This window comes from Saccostrea cucullata, unplaced genomic scaffold, assembly GCF_032062105.1.
Source record: "Saccostrea cucullata isolate Sc308-1 unplaced genomic scaffold, CSIRO_AGI_Scuc_v1 ctg5380, whole genome shotgun sequence".
Classification (NCBI taxonomy): Eukaryota; Metazoa; Mollusca; class Bivalvia; order Ostreida; family Ostreidae; genus Saccostrea; species Saccostrea cuccullata.
The window spans coordinates 10,926-38,734 of record NW_026929659.1 but is presented as its reverse complement, the minus strand read 5'-3'; the positions used below and the strand labels follow the sequence as shown (position 1 = coordinate 38,734).

At 32.6% G+C, this 27,809-nt stretch overlaps 1 protein-coding gene and 1 long non-coding RNA gene across 2 annotated transcripts; both read right to left on the bottom strand.

Annotated features, from left to right (window-relative positions):
- Positions 1–27,806, bottom strand: LOC134281631 (phosphatidylinositol phosphatase PTPRQ-like; the record flags this gene model as incomplete). The annotated part of the gene is made up of 22 exons (XM_062764064.1): positions 27,687–27,806; positions 27,171–27,464; positions 24,638–24,924; positions 24,288–24,485; positions 15,147–15,248; positions 14,321–14,496; positions 13,711–13,885; positions 13,252–13,428; positions 12,402–12,533; positions 12,026–12,081; positions 10,523–10,592; positions 6,540–6,707; positions 6,317–6,442; positions 4,599–4,723; positions 4,182–4,222; positions 3,955–4,036; positions 3,673–3,760; positions 1,748–1,824; positions 1,292–1,417; positions 637–759; positions 386–549; positions 1–139 (listed from the first exon to the last, which is right to left on the bottom strand). Coding segments are annotated over exons 3-22 (2,520 nt in total), but the record flags the coding sequence as incomplete, so codon positions are not given.
- Positions 10,522–12,008, bottom strand: LOC134281630 (uncharacterized). Its single transcript, XR_009995136.1, has 3 exons — positions 11,942–12,008; positions 11,347–11,442; positions 10,522–10,592 (listed from the first exon to the last, which is right to left on the bottom strand). It is a non-coding gene; the product is annotated as an uncharacterized LOC134281630 (long non-coding RNA).
- Positions 27,807–27,809: the final 3 nt, after the last annotated feature.

The following is a 27,809-nucleotide window of genomic DNA, read 5'->3' as shown; positions in this document are numbered from 1 at the left end:
TTCCGTATTAATTGCGGACATTCTTTCATTCATAACCTTCAAAGCTGTCCGGTATACATCGACATCCTTGGCACCTGAATCTATTGACTTAACTAGATAATCCGTTGTGATGAACACTCCGCTATAGTCAGTCCCAGAGCTATATGGATATGACAGTATACACATATGATGCGGATTCACTTGCTCATAGCTTTAATTTAGCAGGTATATCATGGGTTTGATTTGTTTTCAATGAAAATTGTCATTAAAATTCAAATTTACTTGTAAAATTCGAGGAACTGAGATCAAAAAAGTACACTTTGCGATTTTTAAATATATTACCAAAATGCAAAACAAAAAGTCATAAAATCATAATGATTCACTAAAATTTAACTAGACAACTTACCATCCTCCATGCACAATCAATGGTCCTGTTTCTTTTACATTTCTTTCATTCGATTTTACAAGGTTTATGCAACTTTGTAGTTCCTCAGATAAATTTGCCATTTTCAGACCATAAACATGATAGTGGTTTACATTCTTCATTTCCTTTCCGCGCAAGAATGAGTTCTATGATTAAAAAAAAGTTTGAGTATATGCGCAATGAAACACGTCTTAAACAAATATTCAACATGCTTCCATGTTGTGAAACATTACCTTAGACAACCTGATTTTACGTAAAGTCGCTCTTTCAAGAATATTAAATGTTGCAAGCAGTTCTATGTCAATGACTCCCACGGAATGTACTGCGCCATCAGTGACTGGGAAATATTGGTCACCCTTCAAATATTTATAAAATAAATTAAAAAAATTATATCATGAAATGCTTTAAAAATTTCCTTTGCCTTATGATCTTTTAAGCTCATATTAAACAGTATATGACCCCGCGGAAAAAAGTACGTCTACATTAGTTTAGAGATTTCCTTGAAAGTTCCAGAAATTTAAGATACAAAACCTCAAATAAACGTCATACCATGTATGGTTGCATAATAAGTTTAAAGCGCATTTAAGTTTTAGTCTCAATATAAGTCAGATATGTAAGAAACTAATTAAAGAAAGGATTTTTTGTACCTTATTAATTGATGATTAAGTTTTTGAAGTATAGTTAACGAAAGAAAATTGTGAAAATATTGGATCTATTAACGTATACATATTTTATCTTCAAAGATTTATATAACTTACTTTAAATTCAGCGTTTTGACTTTTTAAAAAATTATTTTACTAATAAAAGATATATACATTCAGATTTACTTTCAACACATGTGTGTCAAATTGTACACACGGCCTAATTAGTGCTAAAATTAGAGTTCACCTTGATATTTTCATTGTCCTCATCAGATAGTACTACAATAGAGGGCGCGTTCTGTTCCCACACCATTTGCCAGAAATGTCCAATTGTCTTTGGTAGTGGATACTGGGTCATAATATAGTGGTGTTCCTTTACAACAAAATGTTAGGAATAAACTTATTTAAAGGCAAAATTATACTTACTGCAAAAATGAATATATTTCAGATGAATGATTTCAAAAACTTTTACATTTTCTTATTACAATGTTTTGGTTGGAAGGGTTCTTACTATCATCTTTCTAAAACGGCTGATTTTCGTGCCTCGGTTTCATTCCAATTTTAAGGGATTTTAATCGGAATACTAAATATGCATTGTAGTTGAAACACTTTGTCGCATACATTTATATGTTTTCACAAAAAGTTTTTGGTACTGAACAAAAGTCACTAACATACAAGATAATTAAATTTTAACTACACTTACCAAAATAAAACTTGCATTTATATAGTCATTCCGTGAACCCTTCTTCCCTTCTAGTAGCTTTACCCGATTGAAATCATCTGTAAAATTAATGACTAAGGATCAGTACTTTCATAACAACTAAACAATATTAAATATTGGGTATGGTTGAGAGCAACAGTAATCACTTCAAAGAGCAGGATAGTAATATTAATTGTGTTCTGTTATTAGTCTCATTTCACAGATATACAGACATTATCATAAACGAGTTAAGATCTTTAAATTAAAATCTTTACTCGACACTCAGGTAGTGTTTTTATTTAAGTATTTAATCTTTTCGTTTATATTTCATGTGCTACATGTATATTCATGTTGATTGTTATGTCATAATCGTTTTTGTTGGTTGTTATGACGTGTAAGGAAGTGGCGACGGTATCATTTAGTCACAATAAAGCAGTTCATTAATCGGTATCAAAATCAATACCGTATAAGCAGAATTTTAGCGAGGATTTAATTTTGGCATTTTTAGCTAGGGTTCTAAGATTGCTAAAATTAAATATCGCTAAAAATAAACTGTGTTTAATTAGTAATAACTTCATAAGTGCAACCAATTTTAATTGTGATTTACTTCTTTAAAAAGTAAGAAAGTAAAAAGTTAAAAGACGGTTTCAATTTGAGATATTCATTCAAAGAATATTGCAATTTAAGATACTGTATATAAATCATTCATAAGACATTATTTACTATGTTTCTACTCCATAACTAAGACAGGCGAAGGAAAGGACTGTATAAACAATGGAAACTTACAGCTTTAAACATTTTTAATAAATAATTTTAAAATGTAAACATTTTTCAAATTGTATTTCATGTCAGTTTTAAAGAAACCATTTTTTTTATATATATATAAAATTCATGAATGTTTATAAACGGAATAAACGTTTTCAAAAACAAATTTACACATCTTGGCGTATCTGAATTTTATTTCTCAATTGAATTTTTTAGTGATACAGAAAATACATGGTGTTTTTTCTTTATATCGTAACAGTTATAGGGAATAAAGTTACGTGCTTGTGTGTTGGTGAATGCTGTCTCATATGATTTTTTTCAAGTATCGGGATTGATGTACTTTTTGCGAGGGGATGCCCCGTTTTGCGCGTGGTGTCCTTCTGCATGGGATTCTCTCTAAGATATATATTTATTTTAATCTTTATAAGTGTCACAAGTGCTTTATATTTATATTTTAAAATTGAATTAGATTATTTTATATAAAAAGAATAATTTGTATGGATTTAAACAAATATTATTTCCCTATATACATGTTATAAGTGTTTTCTAGACCCACACCCCATTTAAGAAATTACTAGAACTGCTCTAAAATAGCATGAAAATAGTAATAACATATGAACTCCCATAAGAATAGTTACATATTAGTCTCTTGGAAGAAAAAAATACTTTCTTAAGTTTTTAATTCTCAAAATGATTGAGGTTATTTAAATAACATGCATGTAATTTTAAGAATTTTTGAAAATTGATTTGACGCAGGCGACGTCATTACATTTGTAGCGAGTTACTTTGGAGGGTAATCGTCTTCAAAAATCCAGACTTGTAAATTTGTAATGAGTTTGGATTTACAAACTTACAAGATTGCATTTACAATCTTACAAGTCTGCATTTACAAACTTACAAGTCTGGATTTTTGAACACGATTACCCTCCATAAGTTTTGTCAAAGTTGTTTTGGAGCGCCTCCCTAATATGCTCAAAAATGCTCATAAAATACTGAAAAAGTGAGATATTTTCAAAATTTATGTATATTTGCATTCAAAAAGAGTACGGCTTTCAAAATTTACCAAAAAGTCAATTTGTAAAAAGTTGACCTTAAGGGCCCTTTTCTTGTGACGGCAGTCGTATGTATTTGACATTGATATTTTGCTGCATTCATAAACTTACACGAAACAGCAATGTTTCTGTTTCTTGGCAAATTGATCTTTGATTCTCCTATTCTTTTACTTTCTTTACCAGTTGATAGGAGCAGGTTCTTGGAAGTAAGTAATAATATTAATATCAATGATAATAAATTAAGAGTCACAAAAAGCGATTAACTTTGTAAAGAATTTTTTAACTGTTTAAATTTTTTAATAGAGTTTCCCTTTTAATATGTATTCTAAACAAAGTTATCAGTACAATAAAAAGGGTATTTGATATCTTGTGATATTAATAAATCATACGTACAGAAAATTCACGAAAAATCTTTAATTTACTGTCTCTCATAACATCCTCCATATGGCTAACAAATTGATGCACAGGTATAGATCTGTATATATATATATATATATATATATATATATATATATATATATATATATATATATATATATATATATATATATATATATTTAAGCATTTTTATATAGATTTGATTTATACTTTCAACGTAATCAGTAATAATGAGTACGTACGTTTTTTCTGGTTGTGATCCTCGTTCCAATTTGAGATAAACCTGTTTTAAAGTCCATTTAACACATTTGGCTTTCTCTTAATGCGTACCTTTTGGTTCGTTGATTGAACTCCAGATCTGCATACGTATTACTGTCTTTTTGATTTTTCCTAAAATAAATCTCATATTTAATGCTCCTCTCATTTCACACACAGAGAGACACAGATACAAAAAATGAATGTCTCCATTTGTATTTGTTTTTTTAAAGTGTTTAAGTATTAATTTTGACCATTTTAAAATACAAATATATGGAGATACGGAACTGTACTCAAGCTCAAACGTCCTTTAAACAATACAAAATTGGAGAAGAACAATCAGTCACGGACATGCAAAACATCAGAGATAGTTCTCTAAAAGGAATACGACATAATTTCAATACATATATACAGCACCTGTTTCTTCTTTGTAGGAAGATCAAAACCACTATAACAACAACAATCACAATTATTACTCCAATTATGGATCCAACTATCACACCTACATTTGCAGTTTCGTCAATTTTCTCTGAAATGAAATAATAAACTTGACTTACGATTCAAAGATTTAACCATACCTCCTACAGTTAGTAATTTTCACCCATCAACTAATCAATTCTCATAAATCAGAATGTGTGAGGAAAACGTAAATCTTTACTCTTTTCATAGAACTCTATAACAACAAACCAACATATCTATGAATCTTTGACCCATGGATCTTTTTATGTTGGTATTTTTTAATGATGCATTGATATCCAGTCTGCGGTTACAGAATTTGTAAATTAAAATTGTTCAAAAGGAGTCTTCGAAAGGTTTACGTTAAGTACAGAAGAGGGCTTTTAAATGGGGTCAAAAGCTCTAAATTAAATTCATACCATTAAGTGTGCGATATGGCCCAGCTGGACTTGATTGTGAGCATCCACCATTTGTACAGGCAAATACAATCACTCTGGATTTTTTTAAATAATAAAATATTTTTAACATCTTAGAACAGTTGAAATCAGATATGAACATGAATTAAAGAAAAAACTCTAACTATCCATACTTAAAGCATTTTATGAAAAGATGGAGGCCAGGCCTACCAAAAATATCAATAATGAATTAAGACGTTAAGACATTTATTTGTTTCAAGATTATTACGCAGTGGATAATGTTATTTAAAACTGTTTTCAGAAACTAACACCAGTTTTGTTTGTTTGTTTGTTTTTTGTCTTAAACTCAAATAAAACACATCTTACATATAAACTGTTACACAGTTATAATTTGACTTGTACACGTTTTGACAACTGACATTTATTTAAACAGAAGGGCTTATACCTGTATGAATGTCCAGAATTAAGAGGTCCATTACAGTATATATTAGAACCCATTGATGAACATGCTGGATCTTCACCAATAGTAAATTCTGATGACGTTGATCTATTTCTTCTGGATCCTACAAAAATATGAAGCCAATAAAAAAAGTAGAATTTCTTTTCTTTTCTTAACTTGGTTAGATATACATTTTGTAAAATGATTGCGACGCCCCGCCCCCTCCCCCAATGCGCATGTAGGCTTTTGTAAAATTTCGATTTATTTCAAGTACATGTATCATTAGTAAAAGTACGCAAAATATCTTGGAAAAATAACCAAGCTTTACAGTACCGATAACCTTGTTTCCGATATTTTCTTAAATATTAAAAATAAAATATCAAGATGAGAACAGTGCCCAATGTAAAAGCAAAGAACAGAAGAAAAACTATATGTCTAACTAATTTCAGAATAACGAGTGAATTTAAAAGTTATTAAAAATAGAAATAATTGATTAGGAGAAGATTCATATACTAGAAGTTTACAAGCAAAGGGATCATATATTAGACATCTCAAAGAAATTCTTGTCTAAAAAAATGTGAGGGCAAAATTCCAAACAATTCGACAAAATCTATTGAAAATGAAATTTGACAATAAAATTTCCATTGAAGAACTGCAACCTTGTCTTTTCATAAAGTTCAATTCTATTGAAATTAATTCTTTGCACGAGATATCAAAAAAAGCACAAAATGTGTCTGTGCGAGTAATGGAAACGCCACATAGGTTATGACAGATGGAAACAGAAAGTAGTGTAACTTGTATTGCAATTCACTTTCAATCCTGATTTCTTCCATGTACGTTTCATTTGTGACTCTGTATAAAGGAAATCCAGATTTACTGGCAATATTCCAGTTAGGTAAAGCCTCCCAGTCTTCTTTCTTATTTAATGTTCCTTGAACTAAAATTAGAGATTTCAAAATAATTAAAACAGCATATATTTAATTGATATGTAATATTATTTAATATTTATTAACATTATTATCAATTGTACTTACATGTACATTTTGATTCTTCACATACAGCTATTCCAAATAGTACTTGTTTTCCATTTAAGTCATTTTTGAAGAAATCTATGTTAACATCCACTGTGATGGTGTGATATGAGGGCTTGTGTTCATCGGGTTTTGTAGTTATCAGGGACATGTTTTTGTCTATTGGAGGAGCTAAAAGTGGGGGAAATAGGAAGCTTTTATTCTACTGCATTCTTGCAGAAGTAGTTGAAAGTAAATATTAACTAGTTAAATATAGTATCTTACGGCAAACTTTTACGAGTTTTGTCCGGTAAAATCGTGGATAAGTTGTCCAGTGTCAAAAATAATCATCGTTGCGCTCTGAAATTTTACCACTATATAGTACATATACTACGAATATACATGACAAATTATAAATAGATATATGCATAAATAAACAAGTTGTGAGATTTTATGTTATGTATTGTATCCACTTACGGCGCACGGAAGATAACGTCAAAGTGTCTAAAACAGCGTCACGTTTCATCTTTGATAAAAATAAAGAGGGATAAGTCCCACTTAAAGTTAGAAATTCCAATGATTCACTTACTTGAGTTTACATAAACAGTTGAGGAACCAATCTGGCACACACATGCGATCCTCTGAAGATTTTTTATTAAGTTACGGACAGTTATATCCACGATCATTCAACTAACATAAATATTATATCGATGGTCGACTGTGTCAGCTTCTTTTGCTATTACAATATAGCAGTTTGTCTGTATGTTTTGTATTACCCGGGGACTCGATCAAAAAGACTTCGCTAAGAAAGTTCCCATTTCATTTGTATACTAAAGATCTGGTGATATTTTAAATATTTTTTCTTCTGTTTTCATTTAGAGTCTCTTAAGGGATTATTACAGCATCAAAATCAAACTGAACTGCTCTCCGGTGCGCCGTTACGTCATAAACGTCGCCATTTTTTAAGTGTTGTGTTTACCACTTTCCAATTTCGAATGATCAGGAAACTGCAGTCAAAAATTAACCTAATGCCTTGAAATCTTTAAAAAGACGAAAACATTGATTGTGGAATCGGATTAGGATAATTTTTATCTCAATCTTATATATTTATAACTTTTATTTCTAATTAATACCTGTGTATTAACTAATAACATCTTGATTTTTAGACCGTGCGCCGTAGGACCGTACCCTGTTCACATTCAAACATAATAAAATCTTTATTTTTGTCTCTATATTATCAAAAAAATTATGATGCAGTTAGAAATGATAAATAAACATTTACTGAAAATTTCAGCTAAGTGCGACGATCATTTTTCAATAAAAACGTTTTGTCAACGATTTTACCGGACAACCCTCGTATCTCCATGTAATTTTCACCTATAAAATGGATGACCGTTCACGGTAGCTCAGTCGGTAGAGCGCTCGCTCCGTGATCGGGAGGTCGTGACTTCGTATCTCGGCCGCGACTGACCTAGTCGTTAAAATGGGTAGCAACTGTTCCTTCGCCATGCGCTCGGCACTTTGAAGTGAAAGTTGCGGGTCCTTCGGATGAGACCTTAAAAACCGAGGCCCCGTGTCAGCGGCAGGCGTTGGCACGATAAAGATCCCTCACTGCTCAATGGCCCTGAGTGCCGAGTAAAGGTCAAAATTTGAAGCCCTTCACCGGCATACGGTGACGTCTCCATATGAGTGAAAAATTCTTGAGAGGGACGTTAAACAATATACAATCAATCAATCAATAAAATGGATGAAAACTAATTATATCCACTGTCAATTGCATCGTTTCATTTATGGTAGTTATCAGTTTTATGTGTTATGTTATGTAAGATATCATATATGATGGAATATGAGTTTCCATTGCCAAGGCCATTTTTTTATTAATTAGATATAGTTTTCTTGAAACAGTTACAGGTCTTGCAAATTAAACTGAATTCAACTCATTAGCTTAGTATGATTATTTGTCAGACCAGCTATTCTATATTACTATGTATAATTCAGGTTGCCTAATGCTGCTCAATTTTATCCCTGGGTCATGATTTGAATAAACTAGAATGTATGATTTATGACGATATGAAAAATATGAGTATAACTATTCAATACTATGTTGTTCTTGAGAAGATTTTTTTTCCTATTTATAACTACATGTTTACATTTCCAATGTCGTTGTTCGAGATAAAATTACAAAGGTACTCTATTTCTCCATCAATGCAGAACAAATAGATACAAGAAGCCTGTAGCACGTGGATTGGCGGAATCAATAGATTGGCTTCCTTGATAATTTTATCACGCAAGCCAATCGATTGATCACATCATGAAATCGAAAAATAAGAAGTTATTCCTAAAGTTTAACTTTGACTAGTCACTGTGGCCCCACCCTTTTTTCTGCTGAAGCATATGCGTCTATACTGAAATACATATACGTAAACATGGCTTTGAGATTGCTGTCAGGTTTAAGTCAAGAATGTAAAAGGTTTACAGTTGAACAAACAGGCGCGAGACAAACAAGAGGCACATGGGCCACATCGCTCACCGGAGCAATGTGGCTAGGAAAAAAACATAAATCAGTTTATTATTAAAAAGCTAAAACCCAATAGTGGTCCCGAAAAATCCTATAAAGGGAGAGGGTATGATTTGAACAAACTTGAATCTACACTAACTAAGGATGCTTGCATATTTCTTTGACTACCTCTGGCTTTGTTGCCCTTTACATTTGAACTTACATTGTGGCCCCGCCCTACCCCCAGCTGGGGTCATGACTTGAGCAAAATTGAATCTACACTACCTGAGAATGCTTCCATATGAATAGGACTAATCATGGCTTTGCTATTTTTGAAAAAAAGATTTTTAAAGATTTTTCTACATGTTTCTATGAAAAAACTTGGATTCCATGTTGTGGCCCCGCCCTACCCCCAGGGGTCATTATTTGAACAAATTTGAATCTCCACTACCAGAAGATGCTTCCATAAAAATATGATCATTCAGGCCTTTGCTACTCCAGAGAAGAATAACTAGAAGACTTTTCCTATATATTTCTATGTGACACTTTGTTCGGCCATTGTGGCCCCACCCTACCCCCAGGGGTCACGATTTGAACAAATCTGAATCTCCACTACCTGAAGATGCTTGCATAAAAATATGATCATTCATGCCTTTGCTATTCCAAAGAAGAAGATTTTTAAAGAATTTCCTATATATTTCTATGTAAAAATTTGATCGGCCATTGTGGTCTTGCCCTACCCCCAGGGGTCTTGATTTGAACAACTCTGAATTTAATCTACACTACCTGAAGATGCTTCCACATAAATATGACCATGATGCCTTTCATATTCCAGAGAAGAAAGTTTTTAACAAATTTTCCTTTATATTTCTATGTAAAACTTTGATCGGCCATCGTGGCCCCACCCTAACCCTGGAGGTCATGATTTGAACAAACCTGAATCTAAACTACCTGAGGATGCTTCCCTATAAGTTTCATCTTTCCTGGCACAGTGTTTCTTGAAAGAAGTTTTTAAAAGAATTTTTATATTTCTATGTAAAACTTTGATCGGCCATTGTGGCCCAGCCCTACATCCGAGGGTCATGATTTGAACAAATTTGAATCTAAACAACCTGAGGATGCTTCCCTATAAGTTTCATCTTTCCTTTCACAGTGGTTCTTGAGAAGAAGATTTTTAAAACATACCATCAAATTTTCACTATTTCTCAATATTTCCCCTTTAATAAGGACATGGCCTTTCATTGAAGAAACTTGATTCCCCTTCACCTAAGAATACTTTGTGCCAAGTTTGGTTGAAAGAAGTCGAAAACGTGAAAAGTTAATGACGACAACGACGACAGACAAATTTTGATCAGAAAAGCTCATGCACTTGAGCCTTCGGCTCAGGTGCGCTAAAATGTAAGCACAATTTAGCATTCAGCTCAGATGATTTGACAATCATGTTTACAATAAAATTTTCTAATTTAATAGATTAAAATAACTTTATTAAAAAGAACACAATACTACTCACGCCCAGCAGGTACAGTATAGGTTTGTTGGACAACCTGACCGGACATACTCTCATTATTTGTGACATATACCTTAAAAACAAGAAAACAAGTCATCAATTATCAGCGTATGTTAGGCTTGATAAAAGATCCTAATGTTTTTAAGTGAGATAAACATAAAAAAAAATTGGAGACAAAGAAAAAAAGGGTCAAGATATAAAAATGTTGATAAAGTTGAATAACTCTTGACAATATGCAAATATGATTCTAAAATGCATCAGCATTTGGAGTGTAATAAAATTATTATGAACAGTTATTTTCTGAAACTGAGCTAGGTCAAAGGAAGAGTAAATGACAAAAATGCTAATAAAGTAAATTCAGCCAACGTCAAAATGTATCAGCATATGAAGATTGATTAAAATATATTAATAAATAATTATCCTGAGCTGGACTAAAGGCAAAGTTTGGTGGAAGGACAGACAGAAGGATTGAAGGTGAACAAGGCAACTAGTACTGTAAACTAACTATTATTTGCGTCATCTTTTATTCGCGATTCGTTCATTTGAAATAAATTCGCAACAATTAATTTTCGCAAACGATGAACCATTATCTACAAATACTAAGCAAAATTATACGTTCAAAGTGATTAATATTTGCGAGTTAAAGTTGGTCGCGGAACTCGTGAATTTTTCTCGGACGCGAATAAAAGACATATTCAAAATCAGTGTGTACAAATGCTGCAAATTTGAAATCAATACCATCATGAAATTCCTAAGTATGCATAGGCAATATTATAAAAAATGAAGTCTAAATGATTTCTAAGGAAGATAATTTGATTACGATTTACCGTTACAGTATATGTTTCATCTGGTACAACTGTAAAATTTTGTTCAACACGTTGTATTGAGAGGGAGACTGAAATTGTTCCTGTTAATATCTCTGTCTGTAAAAAAAGTCAAATACTTAAATCTAAGATGAAGACTGCAGTTAAATCAATTCTTTATATGCATATGCAATGGTTTGGGTCATGGCCAACTAATTCAGTAGGTAAAGCACTTATGTGTTTAATTGTTAAATTCCCATCCTGTTTCTTCTCTCTATTTAACAAAATATTTTTAACAATGGTGGTGAAATAAGGTACCCTTATGCAACAGTTTGTGAAATGAATAAGTTTGACATCTGGGTTTTTTTCTCTATTTATATCAAGAGTTCAAGTCATTGAAATGAACCCATAATGATTTCTTATACAAGTTTTATTGTTCTGACAAAATAGTTTCACCTTCAAAGCTGTAGGAAGAATTATCCAGACAAACTGGGTAACCTGTATGCAATATTCTGTTACAAATGATAGATTAAATGCTAGTATTTTTCTAATTTATCAAACGTAATCTTTAGGATAATATAAATTAAAACTTTTCTGAATGTACGTCAAATCAAATTACCCCTTTATGAAGAATTTTGAAATGATAGTTTTCTAAGACACCATTCCGCTCCTTCAGTGATGGGATGCTCCATGAAAAATGTACCATTCTGTAATCTCCGTCTCTTATTTCGATAGTGAAGTTTTCTACTTGTCCTGGTGCTACATATTTTTTTTTAAAATAATAACAATAGATGTATTCATCATTCCTATTTGCATAGATGTTAGTATTATAAACAATAAGAACTATTTAAAAATAGCGAGACCTCATATAGCCTCAAAGAGACTAGGACAAATATGTATGCCAAATGATGACTCACGAGACATAAGGAGGATAGATCTAAAATTACATTCTATCCACTCAGATAGATTTTTTTATTTTACGTATTCCGTTCACCTAAAAAATTTTCTTCTAAACTGGAAATTCATATTCAAAATGTATAATTTATATTTTAGCAGTTTAATATGACTCAGAGACAAACCTGCTTGTTTTGTTCTGACAATATCTGATAAATCTGATGCACTAGTCCCTTTAATTGTAGCAGCAATAACTTTGAACTTGTACGGCCAGTATTCCTCCAGATCAGTTATGGACAATGACTTCTGGTGAAAACCTAAATTACATTTTGTGTAATGGTATTACTGATATTTACAAAAGAAAGACATAAAAATTGATACATATTTCAACAGTAAGGGAAATCTTGATTTTCAAAACACTGGAGAAATGATGATTGAAATGTTTTCATTTTAACTTAGGAAAGTTACAACCGCCCGTTCAATTTAATTATAGAATGCAAATCCACACATGACTGTATTACTATTCTACGATGGATGAATGAAACTTACCGGTCTCTTTAAGTCTCTTTCTTCTAACAGGGGTAGATATTCTTCAGTTTTCCGAGGTGCATTTTTATAAATTCTTGATGGACCTTTTACACAGTTTAGTTACCATTGTTTATTCTGGTCCATTGACTGTTATTCAAGTTAGTTAGATATACGCATGTGCATGATTATGCATAACATAGTGCATCTTCACATGTGTTTTCCAATTGTGACAAGACCTTTCTTAGAGGATCAATATTTTTACATCATAATTTTACCTTGCAGTGGTCTTCATTGAAAAAATAGCATTAGTTATTGAAATTCAAAAAATGGTTAATGCTATGGCTTTGAAAATTACATCAAATACCCTTTACAAGTCTCGTTTCTTCTTACATTCTTAGAGATTCATGAATTGAGCTGGCAAATATTGGTAACTTACAAGTGCAATGTATTGAACATAATTTGTTTGTCAGTATAATCTAATATAAAGGAACTTTCTTTGATACTCACCGTACGTGTTTAGTTTTGGTTCTTTCAGGATAAAGTTTGTTCCAGTATCATCAGTCCCTTCATGCACTTCTATAGTGTATGTTGTGTTGCCAGGTGAGGGACCTGCTACATCCCAGGACAATGTCAGAGTCTTGGCCTCTATATTAGTTGCTCTTATACTTCCAGGTTTTTGTGGAGCTGAATAATATGAGGATGAAATTAGATGTAAAAAATGATATAATTACATGACTTTAAAAATCATTGTGGGCCAAGAAAACTTCATAAACCATTGTGAAGAAAAGTTCATTTAAAAAAAATCTAAATGCTTAACGTTGTTGTAGGAGTCAAAAAGATCTCTAATGTTTATGCGTTCAATTTATTATAAGTCTTAATCAAAGAAAAGTTTAACGATAATTTTTTTTTGTTCGAAAAGATGCATATAATTTATGGAAGAGTTAAATAATTCAAGTGATTGCTTACTTTCCTCAGCAGTCTTAGCTGTTGCATTATTAAAGCGTCCTTCACCATTTCCATTCACTGCTGCCACTTTAACAATGTAATGGGTGTAAGGTTTTAGATCAGTTACTTGGTGTACCATAGGCTGGGTTATCTCAGATTTTTGGATGAGCTGGGGGTTTGCACAGTCAACTATATCCTTAAAACATATTACAATTCAGCAATAAAAAGCATAGCACATCTCAATCGTATTAGTACTGCTAATATGGCAATGAAGACGTATTTTAAAACCAAATTTTGACAAATATAGCATTAAAAGCATAAATCCCTCTTATAGTTTATAGGTAGACAATCCATGCAGGGTTTGTTAAGTGACAGGATTAAATTTTTATTTAAAATGGGCTTGCTATACAATTTAACGCATAGCATTTTATCCAGAAAAAAAAACAGGGCAAGTGATCATAATCAGGTTTATTTGTAGATAAATTTGTCCATTTTTTGAATGTATATTGATTGCTAAGTAGGTACTTAATGTAAGAATTTTGTATTTTGACATACTGTTATTAAACGTTCAGTATGGATCTATTATTTTAATCAAAAATGTAGTTTTTCACTTAATGTATTTGTTCCTTACCTTACATTGCGGACAGTTTCCTTCCAGAAAGATCTCTTGTACACAGGCGGATCCTTCCATGATAATGATTCTGTATCCAGCTAACTGACCGCTCACATTTATAGGTTTTTCAAAACTAATCTTAAAACCTCTGCTACCAATTTCACTTATATTTAACTTAGTTGGAGGGGTAGATACTGAAATTGAAAATAAATAAGAATGCCAATATTTCAAGCAAAACAGTTTTGTTTCAATATCGTTTTAAATAGTGCTTCAAATATTTTGTAGAGAGGTAGGCTTTAAGCCTGTTGCCCAATCAGTATTTTCAGTATTTATTCAATAAATGTTGTTTAAATTAAATATTTCTTTTTCCATTTACTTAATATAGCTTTCTTTTTATATGCAGTTCTCATCAGAAGTGTTTGGAATAACAACAAAAATGATATTCATGGAAGGATATGAAGATATCGAACAGTGTTCAATATCAAAGTCCATAAAAAAATACAAAATAGGAGCAGAGCAAACACGGACCTCCAAAACATCAGAGTAGGGAATACCTTGTTTTATTTTAGACTTCTATTTTGTACTTCGGAAATGTTTAGTCTGTGGTAATGCTTGGTTAAAGTTAACATTTCTTGACGGTCATAAATTTATGAGTCTCTCCATACCCGAAAACCACGAAATTTAATCTCCCATGAAATTAGTGATTTCACGGTAGATATTTTCAGAAACCCGAACATTTTTTATATCACACTCGGATAGCTGGAACCGGAGCGAGTTTTAACAAAGTAATTTTTATTTTTATTTTCAATTTAATTGTGTGTATAGCAGTTATGATTTAAAATACCTCCATGTTTTGTTGAACAGTTGATAACCTCACTAGGATCACTAACTTTCTGTGTTTCTACTACATCATTGATTGTCCGCACAGTGAAATTATACATTCTCTCTGAAATACACAAAATTTATATACATGTATTTATTTAACATATTCTTTTTACCTTATCTTGATTTATCCATCTGATAAAAGATTACAACAGTTGACAGGTTTTATATCGAATAATTTTAGGAAGTAAATGTGAAGTGAAACATAAGAAAGGTATGTACTTAACAGGCAAAACATTTATCAAAGTGTGCCAGGGATGAGGACTGTTGTGGCATATTTTTATTACATAAAACTGTTTAGGCCCAAGGTCAAAGTCCAAGACAATTCGTTGTTAAAGAGAAGCGCAAAGGGGTGCGCACAAAAATGTAATAAACAGAAGATTCATTGATATGTACTTGAACTCTACGGGGGTCGTTCAATAAGTAATGCAATTTAAAGCATATCATAATTTAATTTTATTTTTCACAGTTGAAAAGTTCAACTAAAGAGGTCCTAAGGACAGAAAACCCCATGAATTTTCCTACTGTCTACGCAAAGAAATTCACTTTTAAAGTAAGCATGGTCACTACACTGAGCAGAAAACTATTTATAAATGATCTCTGCCAAGAAAATAAAAATAACAGCGTATGTGAAAACTGTGGTTTTAACATACATCGCCGAAAAACTCACATTTAAGAAATGATTTTATATGTAGACAAGAGTTATCTTTAACGATGTATACTTTTCAGATGGATGCTATAACTCACAAGAAAAAAGGAGAGTTTAAATATTACAATCAATGTGGCAGATTTTGAGGGGGCACCAAAAATATCGATGTAATGTGCCACATGATATCTGAAAATGCTAAATTTACATGGAAAGACGTCGTTAAGATACTAAACATTATATCATCACAGCATTTTGTAGAATTTTGACAAAGAAAAAAAATTAACATTTCTATCAGAAAGGTGCCCTACTTTCTTACAAATACCTCAGAGAAAACATGTGGTTAAAGTGGCAACGGTCTATTTAAAAGGAATATTTTTTTTAAAAATAGAAGATATGATAAACTTTCTTGATAAATGACAAATCATAAATGCACTTTTTTACAGCCGAAAAACAAGATTAATAATAGAAAAATTTGAAATTGAAGAAAAGGTGTCATTTTATTATGATAAAGAGAAGCAAGTGCTCCAAACATGTTTTATTAGTTTTCGTGTATTTGGAGAGATCCTTTAGAACATGTACATATATTCGGAGGACGGACCAGCAATGGTAACTTTTATGTTCGAATTGCACCAAGTAAAGTTAAGCAGATTTCTTGCAAGGGTAGTCCAAATTTCGGTGAGCAGGGTGTTTTTCCTGTGCCTGACAACGCAGCTTAGAGAAATAAATAAGAAAATAATTGAATAGAACGTTTTCATCGGTCATATTAGATAGATCTAAGACATTGTGAGATCTTTTAATTCCCAAAACGCATGAAAACAATCAATGTCAGATATGAGATGGGAAATGATATTCGTCAGTGCCTTTGGGGCATCCCTAAATATGAGTATGCTGAGATTTTCTGTGCATGGATACAAAGACAAAGTACATGTAATAAAGGGTAACAGGGAATGCCTTGAAGGATTGAAACTATTAAGAATATGTATTATGTACTTTTTCATATTTTAGATGAATTGATGCATCATTTATTGAACGACCCTCGTACAATTTATTTTACTCAGTTCTTAAGCTTCAAAATTCACATCTACGAGGGTTGTCCCGTAAAATCGTGGACAAGTTGTCTAATGTGAAAAATAAACATCACTGCGTTCTGAAATTTTCACTATTATCTAGTACATATTTTAGTAATATACACAGCAAATTTCAGATAAATATATGCATAAATAAACAAATTATGAGATTTTATGCAATGTATTGTATCAACTTACGGCGCATGGATTATAACGTCAAAGTGTCTAAAACAGCGTCACATTTTATCTTTTCTGAACGTGAAGTTGGATGAGTCCGACTTATATTTAGGAATTTCATTGATACACATTCTTTAGTCTCCATAAACAGCCGAAGAACCATATTGGCACCCTCATGCGATCTTCAGAAGATTTATTAGTAAGTTACGGACAATATTCTCACCATCATTCAACTAATAGAAAATCTCATATCGGCGGTCTATTGTGACAGCGTCTTTTGCTATTACATGAGGAGTTTGTCCGTATGTTTTGTACTCCCCAGGGACTTAATCAAAAAAAAAAACTTCGCTAAGAAAACTCCTATTTCATTTGTATACTTAAGATATGGTGATATTTTTATAATCTTTTTTCTTCTATGGTCATTTCAAGTCTCAAAAGGTGTCATTACAACATCGAAATAAAACTGAACTGTTCTCCGGTGCGCCGTAACGTCATAAAACATCGCCATTTTTTTCGTGTGATGTGTTTACCACTTACCCATTTCGTATGCTCGAGAAACTGCCAAAAATTAAGCAAATGCCTTAAAATTTTTACAAATACTACAAAATTGATTGTGGAATTGAATTGTATTTAAAACTTTTATTTTGAATTCAAACTTGTGTATTCTTTAATAAAACCTTCGTTTTTTGACCGTGCGCCGTAGGACAATACCTCGTGCACATTCAAGCATAATAAAATCTTTATTTTTGCCTATATTTTATCAAAAAAAATGTAATGTACTCAAATATGACAAATAAACATTTCCTGAAATTTTCAGCTTAGTGCGCCCATTACTTTTCGAGAAAAACGCTCTGTCCACGATTTTACGGGACAACCCTCGTACAAAACATTGCATTTCCGTTTTTGCACTGGGTTAAGTTCTAAATTATAAGACACTCTTTTCAAAAGCTATAACTAGGTATAACTAAGTATCACAAGTCTATTGGTAAACATATAAACGAATATGAGGGGAACCACAGCATTTATATGGTAAATTTACTCAAAAAAAGTTGATCTCATCAAATGAAATTCAGCCTTAGTTTGCATGAAACATATGGAGATAGCGTACAGTTCTCAAGATCAAAAGTCTATAAAACAGTACAAAATAGGAGCAGAGCAAACACGGACCTCCAAAATATCAGAGATGGGATAAGTTGCCATGGAGGAGTGAGCATCCTCTGCCGGCTGGTTTCATTCAAAGATAAATTGTATTTGCTTACTAGATCATTGTATCGACCATAGAAATAAAGAAATTATGACTTTAAATGAGACTGCTGGAATTTTTGTTTCATCAACTTGTTTGTCAATACTTTAACTCGTTTTAGAAATTGTTCATACATATACTTTATTAACTGAGATATATAAACTTTGTATGCATGCAATGAAGATATGAAATGAAACATATGGAGATTAATGAACAGTTTTCCAGATCAAAAGTCCATAAAACAATACCAAATAAGAGCAAAGCAAACAAGGACCTCCAAAACACCAGATGTGGGATCAACTGCCATGGAGGGGTGAGCATCCCCCGCCAAACTAACACACCCGTCGTGTGCTCCATGTCATGATCGCAAAATAATGGTAAAATCCGTCGTCAATTCAGTGTATAAATAATGTAATAACAATAAGTATGAAAAACGTCAGTCATCATTTCACTCAATGATATATTGTATTTGCTGACAAGGTCATTTTATCGACCATAGAACTTGCGAAAGGATGACTTTAAACAAGACTGCTGAAATTGTTGTATCATCAATTTGTTTGTCAATAATTTACCTCGTTTTAGAAATTGTTCATACTTATAGCATGCTTTTGTGTTACGAATAAATTGAGATATATGACTCCGTATGCAGTTGATGAAGGTATGAAATGAAACATATGGAGAAATGAACGGTATTTCAGATCAAAAGTCCATAATATAGTACAAAATTGTAGCAAAGCAAATACGGATATCCAAAATATAAGAGGTTGGATTAGGTGCCATGGAGGAGTGAGCATCCCCTGCCAAACCGTCACATCCGTCGTGTGCTCCTTGTCATGATCGGGAAATAACGAAAAAATCCGTCGTCAATTCAGTGTATAAATAATGTACTAGCAATAAGTATGAAAAACTTCAGTCATCATTTGACTCAATAATATATTGTATTTGCTGACAAGGTCATTTTATCGACCATAGAACTTGCGAAAGGGTGACTTTAAACGAGACTGCTGAAATTGTTGTATCATCAATTTGTTTGTCAATAATTTACTTCGTTGTAAAAAAATTGTTCATACGCAGAGCATGCTCTTGCGTATCTAGTCAACTGAGATATGTAAACTCAGTATGCAGGTGATGAAGGTATATTTAAGGAATCACTGTCTAATTAGGGCTTCGTCCGTCATGCAAATTATTCCATGTTTCCCACTATCATTGATGTCCCAGGCATACTATACTAAGTAGACAGTGATTCCTTATAGTTCCATTTCATTGTGAAATAAAATGGTGGATTTTGACTTTAAAAATGTAGACATAGATTTAAAATACACGAGGACTACCATGCCAATTTCAATAGTCCTCGCCCCAATGTCAAACAAAAAGGCAGCCGCACAAAATTTACATGCATAACCTATTTGACCTCCTTAGCGTCAGACACAGAGACAGATCGGCACGGGATTTGCATGCATATTAGGCCTCCTTAGCTGCTGACCTATCGACCTGCTTAATTCAAATTTCGGTAGAATTATCAAGAAATCAGCTCTGCTAACTTTCAAAGGGTTATCACAAAGAAAAAAATTAGAAATTGAAATATTGCTGAATAAGTACGGGAAATTGACGATAGAAAAGTTGAAGTCATCACGTTTATCATAGAGCTTGGTTATAAGATGACTATTAACGTCTTATTCAAGGAAAATATCTCAGCATGAATCAGATATATCAGACTGTGAGATATCTTTTATCTCAAGCTCACCAGCATATATCGTATCGACATAAGAATGGAAATTGCTATTGTTAATTGACAGTACGTCATCGATATATCTGAATGTCGAGTTGAAGGCCACAGCAAGTGTTTTCTTCTTTTCACACATAAGATTTTGCATAAATTCTGCTTCATATGAATACAAAAAATAGGACTGTTAATAATGGGGCGCAATTAGTACTCGTGGGAATTTTAATAGATTGTTGGAAGACCTGGTCTCCCTTAAAGGACATAGATATCGTCAAGCAAAAACTCAAGCATCTTCTTGATGTCAAATTGTGTGTGTACATCAGAATGTTTTTAACAAAATATTTTTTTTAAATGATCAAAGAAAAGCTAAATAAATTAACGAATACGATTCTTATTGAAAAAACAGCTGTCAATGATATCAAAAAGCCTGGACTTTATCGTGGGGAATGGTGTATAAAGATGACAAGTCGTCAGTTTTAATCTGTTGATTATAGTAAAATCTTTTGATTTCGAATTGTTAAAAAAGTTCCTTAGAATTTTTAAGTATCCATACGTGATTTACACTGCTTCTTGAATATATTGTTGCACAGTACTCTTCAAGTTTCTCCTTCACTACTATTGATATCTTATACCCCATTTATACGACATGATTTGCATACCTCAGTATATGTTACTCATATGTAAATTTACTCACATGTGCAATTTTTGTCCAATGAACTTATTTGCTTACATGTAAATTCTGCACAGTTGAGTAAATTTACACCTGATTAGGACATAGTGCAAATTAACTTTTGCAAGTTGTCGCAAATTATTAGTTCATGTGTGTAAATTTTGTCGTATGAACACGCAGCAAATTTACTTAGTTTGTACGAGGGGTGATCAAAAAGTTTGCAAACTATCTCTGTATCTACAAAACCACAATTCAGATTAGAATGAAATTCGGTACACACATAGCCATACACAAGGTCTATAAATAGCATATGCTGAATAAAGTTTCTCTCCTTGTTTGTGACGTCACAATGTGAAAATGACGTCACTATTTAGGTCACTTGTGACGAAAAATGGTTGTCTCAGTCGAACTCGTTCACCAAACGACTGTATAATTTATTGTAATATCTTAGAAATCCCTCTACAGTATCATATAATAATTTGTAAACAGTTTATTGAGATAAATGAGTTCCTATAAATTCAATTAATGATTGGATTAATCGTTTTAGTGAAGGAAGGCTGATGGTTAAAAATGATACTTGTCATCTTGCCCAGTGAAAGCAAGTTTGAAAGGATATGTATTTCTAATTAAGCAATTTGCTATCAAAGACCTCCAATTAGCACTTTGAAAAATAGTTGAATATTTGAACAATGATATAAGTATTAAATACCTAAGATATCGTTTACTTTAGATTTTAAACATATTAGATATGATAAAAAGGATGCACCCATTCTCTCTCCACCTTGAATAAAGGTCTCTCCTGAGACAGAAGATTTGTGCTTTAATGGTCGCCATGCTTATTTTTGGAAAGGATGTTATTATCCACCCATTCTGTTGCCGAGATATGACCATTTCTGACAAATTAATTGTTCTTGTTATAAAAATTAACTCACATAGAAAGAAATATAAAACTCGGAAAAATCTTTTAATTTTGTGACAGAACACTACGGAGGGGGTCACGTGACCGCCAATATCACGTGATTCGCGCATGCGCAGAACGGTGGTTGATGTGCATTCAAATCGGGGAGGATTAATTTAAAATATAATCAACATTAAAACCAAATATTGTTTCTTGTAAGGAAGTTATTCAATTAGTTTGCGAACTTTTTGATCGCCCCTCGTATTTCGTTTTGTTTATTGCATAAATCTCCATTTTAAGTGTTGTTTCGATTGTTTATGCATTGTTGTGTGTATAATATTATTCTGTGAACATGGCGGCTAGAAAGCAAAACTTTAAAAAACTGGATTTTTTATGGTCTCCTTTGCCTTACTTAAAGGACTGATGAAAGTAAACTGAGTTTTTAAAGGATACGCCGGGTTGGACTAGCATAGTTCTTTCCACAAATGGCTTTTGCAACTCTGAAAAAAAGGATCCACACTATATCTCCAGCCTCCTCTGAGATAAATTTGAATTTAAAAAAACGTGCACACTTTGCACCCTTTCTGGCAAACTTATGTTTATGCCTCTAAATTATAAAGATATAGATTAGGTCGTGCAAACATGTGCCCTGCAGGATCAGTAAGTAGTCCCCTTACTATTCAAATAGTTTCTATGGGAATACTCCGGAATTGTGATAGGAATAGGTATTCCATCAATCGCCCGAGCCCCATTACAGATTGACATTTTTCTATCTTTCTTTGTTTTTAAATCAAGGCAAGCTACTGATATATAAATTGATTGTACAGGAATTTCAACAACCCTGTTGAAAATAAGCATTATTAAGTATTCTCCCTGGCATCTGATCCCACCATCGATTTCTAGGGAATTTGTGTTTTTTTTTTTCCTTTTCTCATATTTGTTTTGTTTGAATTTTTTAAAATCGATTGCCCATTTCATTTTCTTGGAAAATACGTATAATATTCAAGCAGATACTTCATAACGACCTCGCAAACTTGATGCACTGTAGATTTCCAAACACTAACCAAAAGATTTCCAGTCACCCTTCATTCTGCTGAAGACGCCAACCAGTAGAAGGCAACAGCCATCTTTTTCTTAACACCCAAAGGCTCCTCTATAGTCTCTAGGACCAAGGCCAAAGCATTTTCAAATTTTAAACATTTCTTAAATTAATTTTCCTTTTTTCTTGTGTAATTTTTTCCTAAAAGATTTTAGATTTGCTTTTTTTGTACTAAAAATAAACGGATTTACTTACAATAAATAAATCTCGTCCGAACACTTAGCAAATTAACTTTTACTTACGTGTGCATATTTACACATAAGCAAATTTTCGTCGTATGAATGGGGTATTTGTGAGAAGTAAAGAGTCTTAGTTGAACATTTACTGGAACCCGCTATGTACCTTTGTTTGTAAAGATTCTTATGAAGTTTCGGAATACAATATATGCCAATGAATATATATATATATGGCAGTTAAATTAATTTCGGTTCTTTGGGATATTAAAAATATTCAAACCTGACATTTTATTTTGAAAAATTTCTTCTTTCGAAAGGGAACTATGAGCATAAGTTGGATTACCACTAAAACAATTAAAATCCAAATTCTTCATTTATATAATGAGCCTTAAAAACGAAGACAATGTTAAATTGTTACCTGATTTGTCAGCAGGGAACAGAACGTACTGATCATGTAATCTATCTATTTTTTCAGTTCTGTGTTATTGAATACAGAAGGATAAATGGTTTTCATATTGCTCCTCAATCTTCTAATACGCGATTTTAACATGGATCTGATACATTTAATCCATTCTGACAAAGTGTCAACGTCTTCTTTTCATATCTGGCCCATCGTCTGGCGTAATCTCCAACAGAATCCATAATATTTATTAAATTCCGACGCTAGTTGAAGGATCGGGGTTCGATAAATCAACAATAGTTTGGACAGTTCACATATATATAAATTTCTGCTTTTTCTGATAAGCAAAGTATTTTAAGTGGCTTTTCAGAAGCTTTTGTATTATTATAGAACTATTTTATTTTGTCTTGGACAAAGTAATTAAATTTTTTCCATGTTTTTTTAAATCAAAATTATTTTTAATCGATAATAATTAACAATCGATAAATAACAATAATATTTAAGTCGTTATTTTAAGAACTATCGAAATAAGTGGTAGATAAATATTAAGATACCAGGAGCACAACGAAATTATGTAATAAAGATTCTGTGAAATCATCATCATTTCATTAAGTTGTATACATGTATTATGGGAGGAGTTGCGGATAAGAGATGGGTATTCTTCAATAATATAGAAAGAATAACAGTGTCCATATTTTTCTATTAAGAACCTGAAATATGTGTCCTCTCAAAAGTTAAAATAGAAAATGCACAATGGCTCCATGTAACAAAGATTCTATGAAATTCCCATTCAATTTAATTCAATGGTATAAAAGGAGTTACGTATAACAGATGCCTGGTACCCCAAAGCCTAGCAGACGGACGGTCGGACGTACAGACGGACAGACATCCACATCACTTAATACTAATAGTCTTCCACTTTTAAAGCAAGAGTGTAATAATCACGCACTATGAATAATATCTTTTCACACATTAATCAATAATTTCAAGGAGAAAAATACCTGGACTTAACCCCATGACATTGTAATTTGTCACATTGTTTTGTGTGTTAATGATGAAACCTGTAGGACTTCCAGGATTTACGTGAATCTGGTACATCACAATCTCTCCATTAGGGTTAGTGGGAGGCTCCCAAGATATTTCTAAAGAGTTGTCCTTTGGGTGTTGTGGACAACTTACTTTAATAGGTGGACCCGGTCCTTAAAAAGAAATAAATATAATTGATTTATATTAACAAAGGCAGATGCTGACATACCTCAGTATTTTCTTGAGTCAAATGAATAATAATTTTTATTTTATCTTAGTCCCATTTATATCCAGAATTGTTAGCAGTAAAAAATCTACTCCTTACTTGTTGGGGTAATTCTGATCGTCTCATTGTAGGCTGTACTCCTCTTTTCATCACTCAATGTACCACTGATTGTCACGATACTGACAACATAGTATTTACCAGGGGTCAATGATTTCATTGTAAAATGGATCCTTGGATTACTATCTGCAGTAAACTGTATTGTGCTGTCAATCATTACTTCATATATATGGTAAAGAAGGTATCGGATGGAGGAGTCCACTTTAAGGTGAGGTTGTCGTGAACAAAAGAACTTTCACTGTGTAATATAGAACCAGGTGGAAGTGGATCTGAAAAAAAAACATAGATCAGAAATTACATAGCTCATCTCAATTAATGTTGTCTTTAGTAAGACAAAGTCCCACATTAAACTAATATTCTATATAGTAGTGTGCAACTCAACATTTATGCAATTTTCATCTTATGGGGTTTGCAGTTACTTGGAAACAGACTTATTCTAAAATTAAAAACTAGTCACTCATCCAGAAAACGTAATTCAAACCCAGCATCTTATACCCCATTCATACGACGAAAATTTGCTTATGTGTGCAAATTTACATATGAGTAAATATACACATGTAAGTAAAAGTTAATTTGCTATGCGTTCAGACGAGATTTATGTACTGTAAGTAAATCCTCAGATTTTCATATAAAATAAGGAGATCCACAGATTCAGAATTGTAGATTTTTACAGAAAAAGGTTATTTTCTTACTATTTGGATATAAGACTAACTTTTGAATGTTCCTCAAAGAAAGCAGGGGGCCCGGAAATCTGATCCATTTATTTTTTGGTATGGATAAAAACGAACTTTAAGAAAAAGTTTTCACACGAAAAAAGGAAAATTGATCATTGTTTGAAGTTGAAAAATGCTTTGGTCTTGTCCTTAAGACTATAGAAGAGCCTTTGGGTGTTAAGAAAAAGATGGCTGACTACTGGTTGGCGTCTTCAGCAGAATAAAGGACGACTGGAAATCTTTTTGGTGTTTGGAAATCTACAGTACATCAAGTTTGCAAGTTCATTATGAAATATCTGCTTGAATATTACCTATATTTTCCAGGAGAATGAAATGGGCAATCGATTAAAAAAAATTAAAACAAAACAGCTATTTGAATTGGAAATAAATAAGAATCCACATGAATCATGGAATACTTTAAAATGCTTATTTTCAACAGTTTATGAAATTCCTGTATCATCAATTTATTTGTCAGTAGCTTGCCTTGGTTTAAAATCAAAGAAAGGTAGAATAAATTCAATCTGTTATGGGGCCCGCCCGATTGATGCAATGCCTATACCTATCACAGCTCCGAAGCATTCCCATGAAGACTACTCAGTACTGTACTTGAATAGTAAGGGGACTACTGATTGATCCTGCAGGACACATATTTGCGCGACCACAGCTACAGTGCATATTTTTTATAATTTAGAGGCATAATCATAGGTTTGCTAGAAAGGGTGCAAAATGCACATGTTTTTGCAAATTCAAATTTATCTCAGGGGAAACTGGAGATATAGATTGGATCCTTGTTTTCAGAGTCGATGTTTTCAGAGTTGAAAAAGGCATTCGTTGAAAGACCTATGATAGTACAACCCAGCGTATCCTTTAAAGTCTTTAAAGCAGTATCCTTATAAAAACTCTAAATTTTTACTTTCATCTGTCCTTGAAGTACATATGTACAGCAAAGATAACCATAAAAAATCCCGTTTTTTTCTTTTGCTTTCTAGCCGCCATGTTAACAGACTGATATTAGACACTTTACAATGCATAAACAATGGAAAAAACACTTAAAATGTAGATTTATGCAATAAACAAAACAAAATACGTACATAAGTAAATTTGCTGCGTGTTCATACGACAAGATTTACTCACAAGAACTAATAATTTGCGACAACATCTACGCAAAAGTTAATTTGCACCTAGTCCTGACCAGGTGTAAATTTACTCAACTGTGCAGAATTTACATGTGAGCAAATCAGTTCATACGACCAAAATTGCACATGTGAGTAAATTAACATATGAGTAAAATATACGGAGGTATGCAAATCATGTCGTTTGAATGGGGTATTAGTAACTTATAGAAATAGATATTAACCTGTACACTCATCTAGAAAATGTAGGTTAGATCCAGCATCTGAAGCAAGCCGAATCCTTGGATATAACATATCCCATATCCTTCGTTATTTCCATATCCTTCTATACAAGTTTGGTCAACATGGGGCTTATAGTTACTTGGATATGAGACCTTCACCAAAACCTTTAACCTGCACCAGAAACATTAACTTACTCCAAAAACATTTCTTTCCTGAAATTGCAGCATCTGAAACCTTATCTGGTACAATGAAACACACTAGAAGCATCTTGCATGCATCTCTTATTAATGTATTGCATAAAAAACTGCACCAAAAACTTTAACCTTGGATGCCGAAGCTGAGGGTATCACATAAGCTTCAACTTCAATGAGGTGAGATAAAAATACTTAGAATGGTGAGAATAATATATAGGGTATTCATATATTCAGTGAAATAAAATCAACAAACCTAATCTCACTTCTTTCCCATATGAGTCTATAGTAATGGTTTCCTCTGGATCTGTTAGCCTGACAACAGCAGAAACAGTTACAATGTACCGCTGACCAGACATTAGGCCTGAGTTGATAATGGTGGTATTCTTCCCCCTATCAACTGCTTGTTGAGATGTAGAACCACCATTCTGCCTCCAGTAGACCGTATAGCCGATGACAAGGTCAAAATCCACAGAGGGATGGCTCCAGAACACAGAGAACTGTGATGTTGAACTGTTGATGGCGCTTATATATGGAATTAGACGGGTTCCTGATAATTAAGAATCACAAATTAATCAAAAGGAATGGAGAAGTCCAATTAAGGTTTCTTAGTTGATCTTGAAAAACAAATCAGAGTTAAACGTATGATTGTTTGCAATTAAGACCTTTTAAAGATGCTTATTTTAAAACAAATTTTGAATTGAATTGTTCAGGCCATTTTTTGGTTTTTATCATACTAGAATAAGCACCTACTTTTTGAGGTGTCACTTACTTGGATAACATACTTTGGCATTGTGGTAGGACGTTGTGTTACAAAGACATTTGCCTTTATTACATATTAAATAACTGGAATTTTCACAGGGTACTGTTGCAGTGCAATCCTCATTAAACTTTC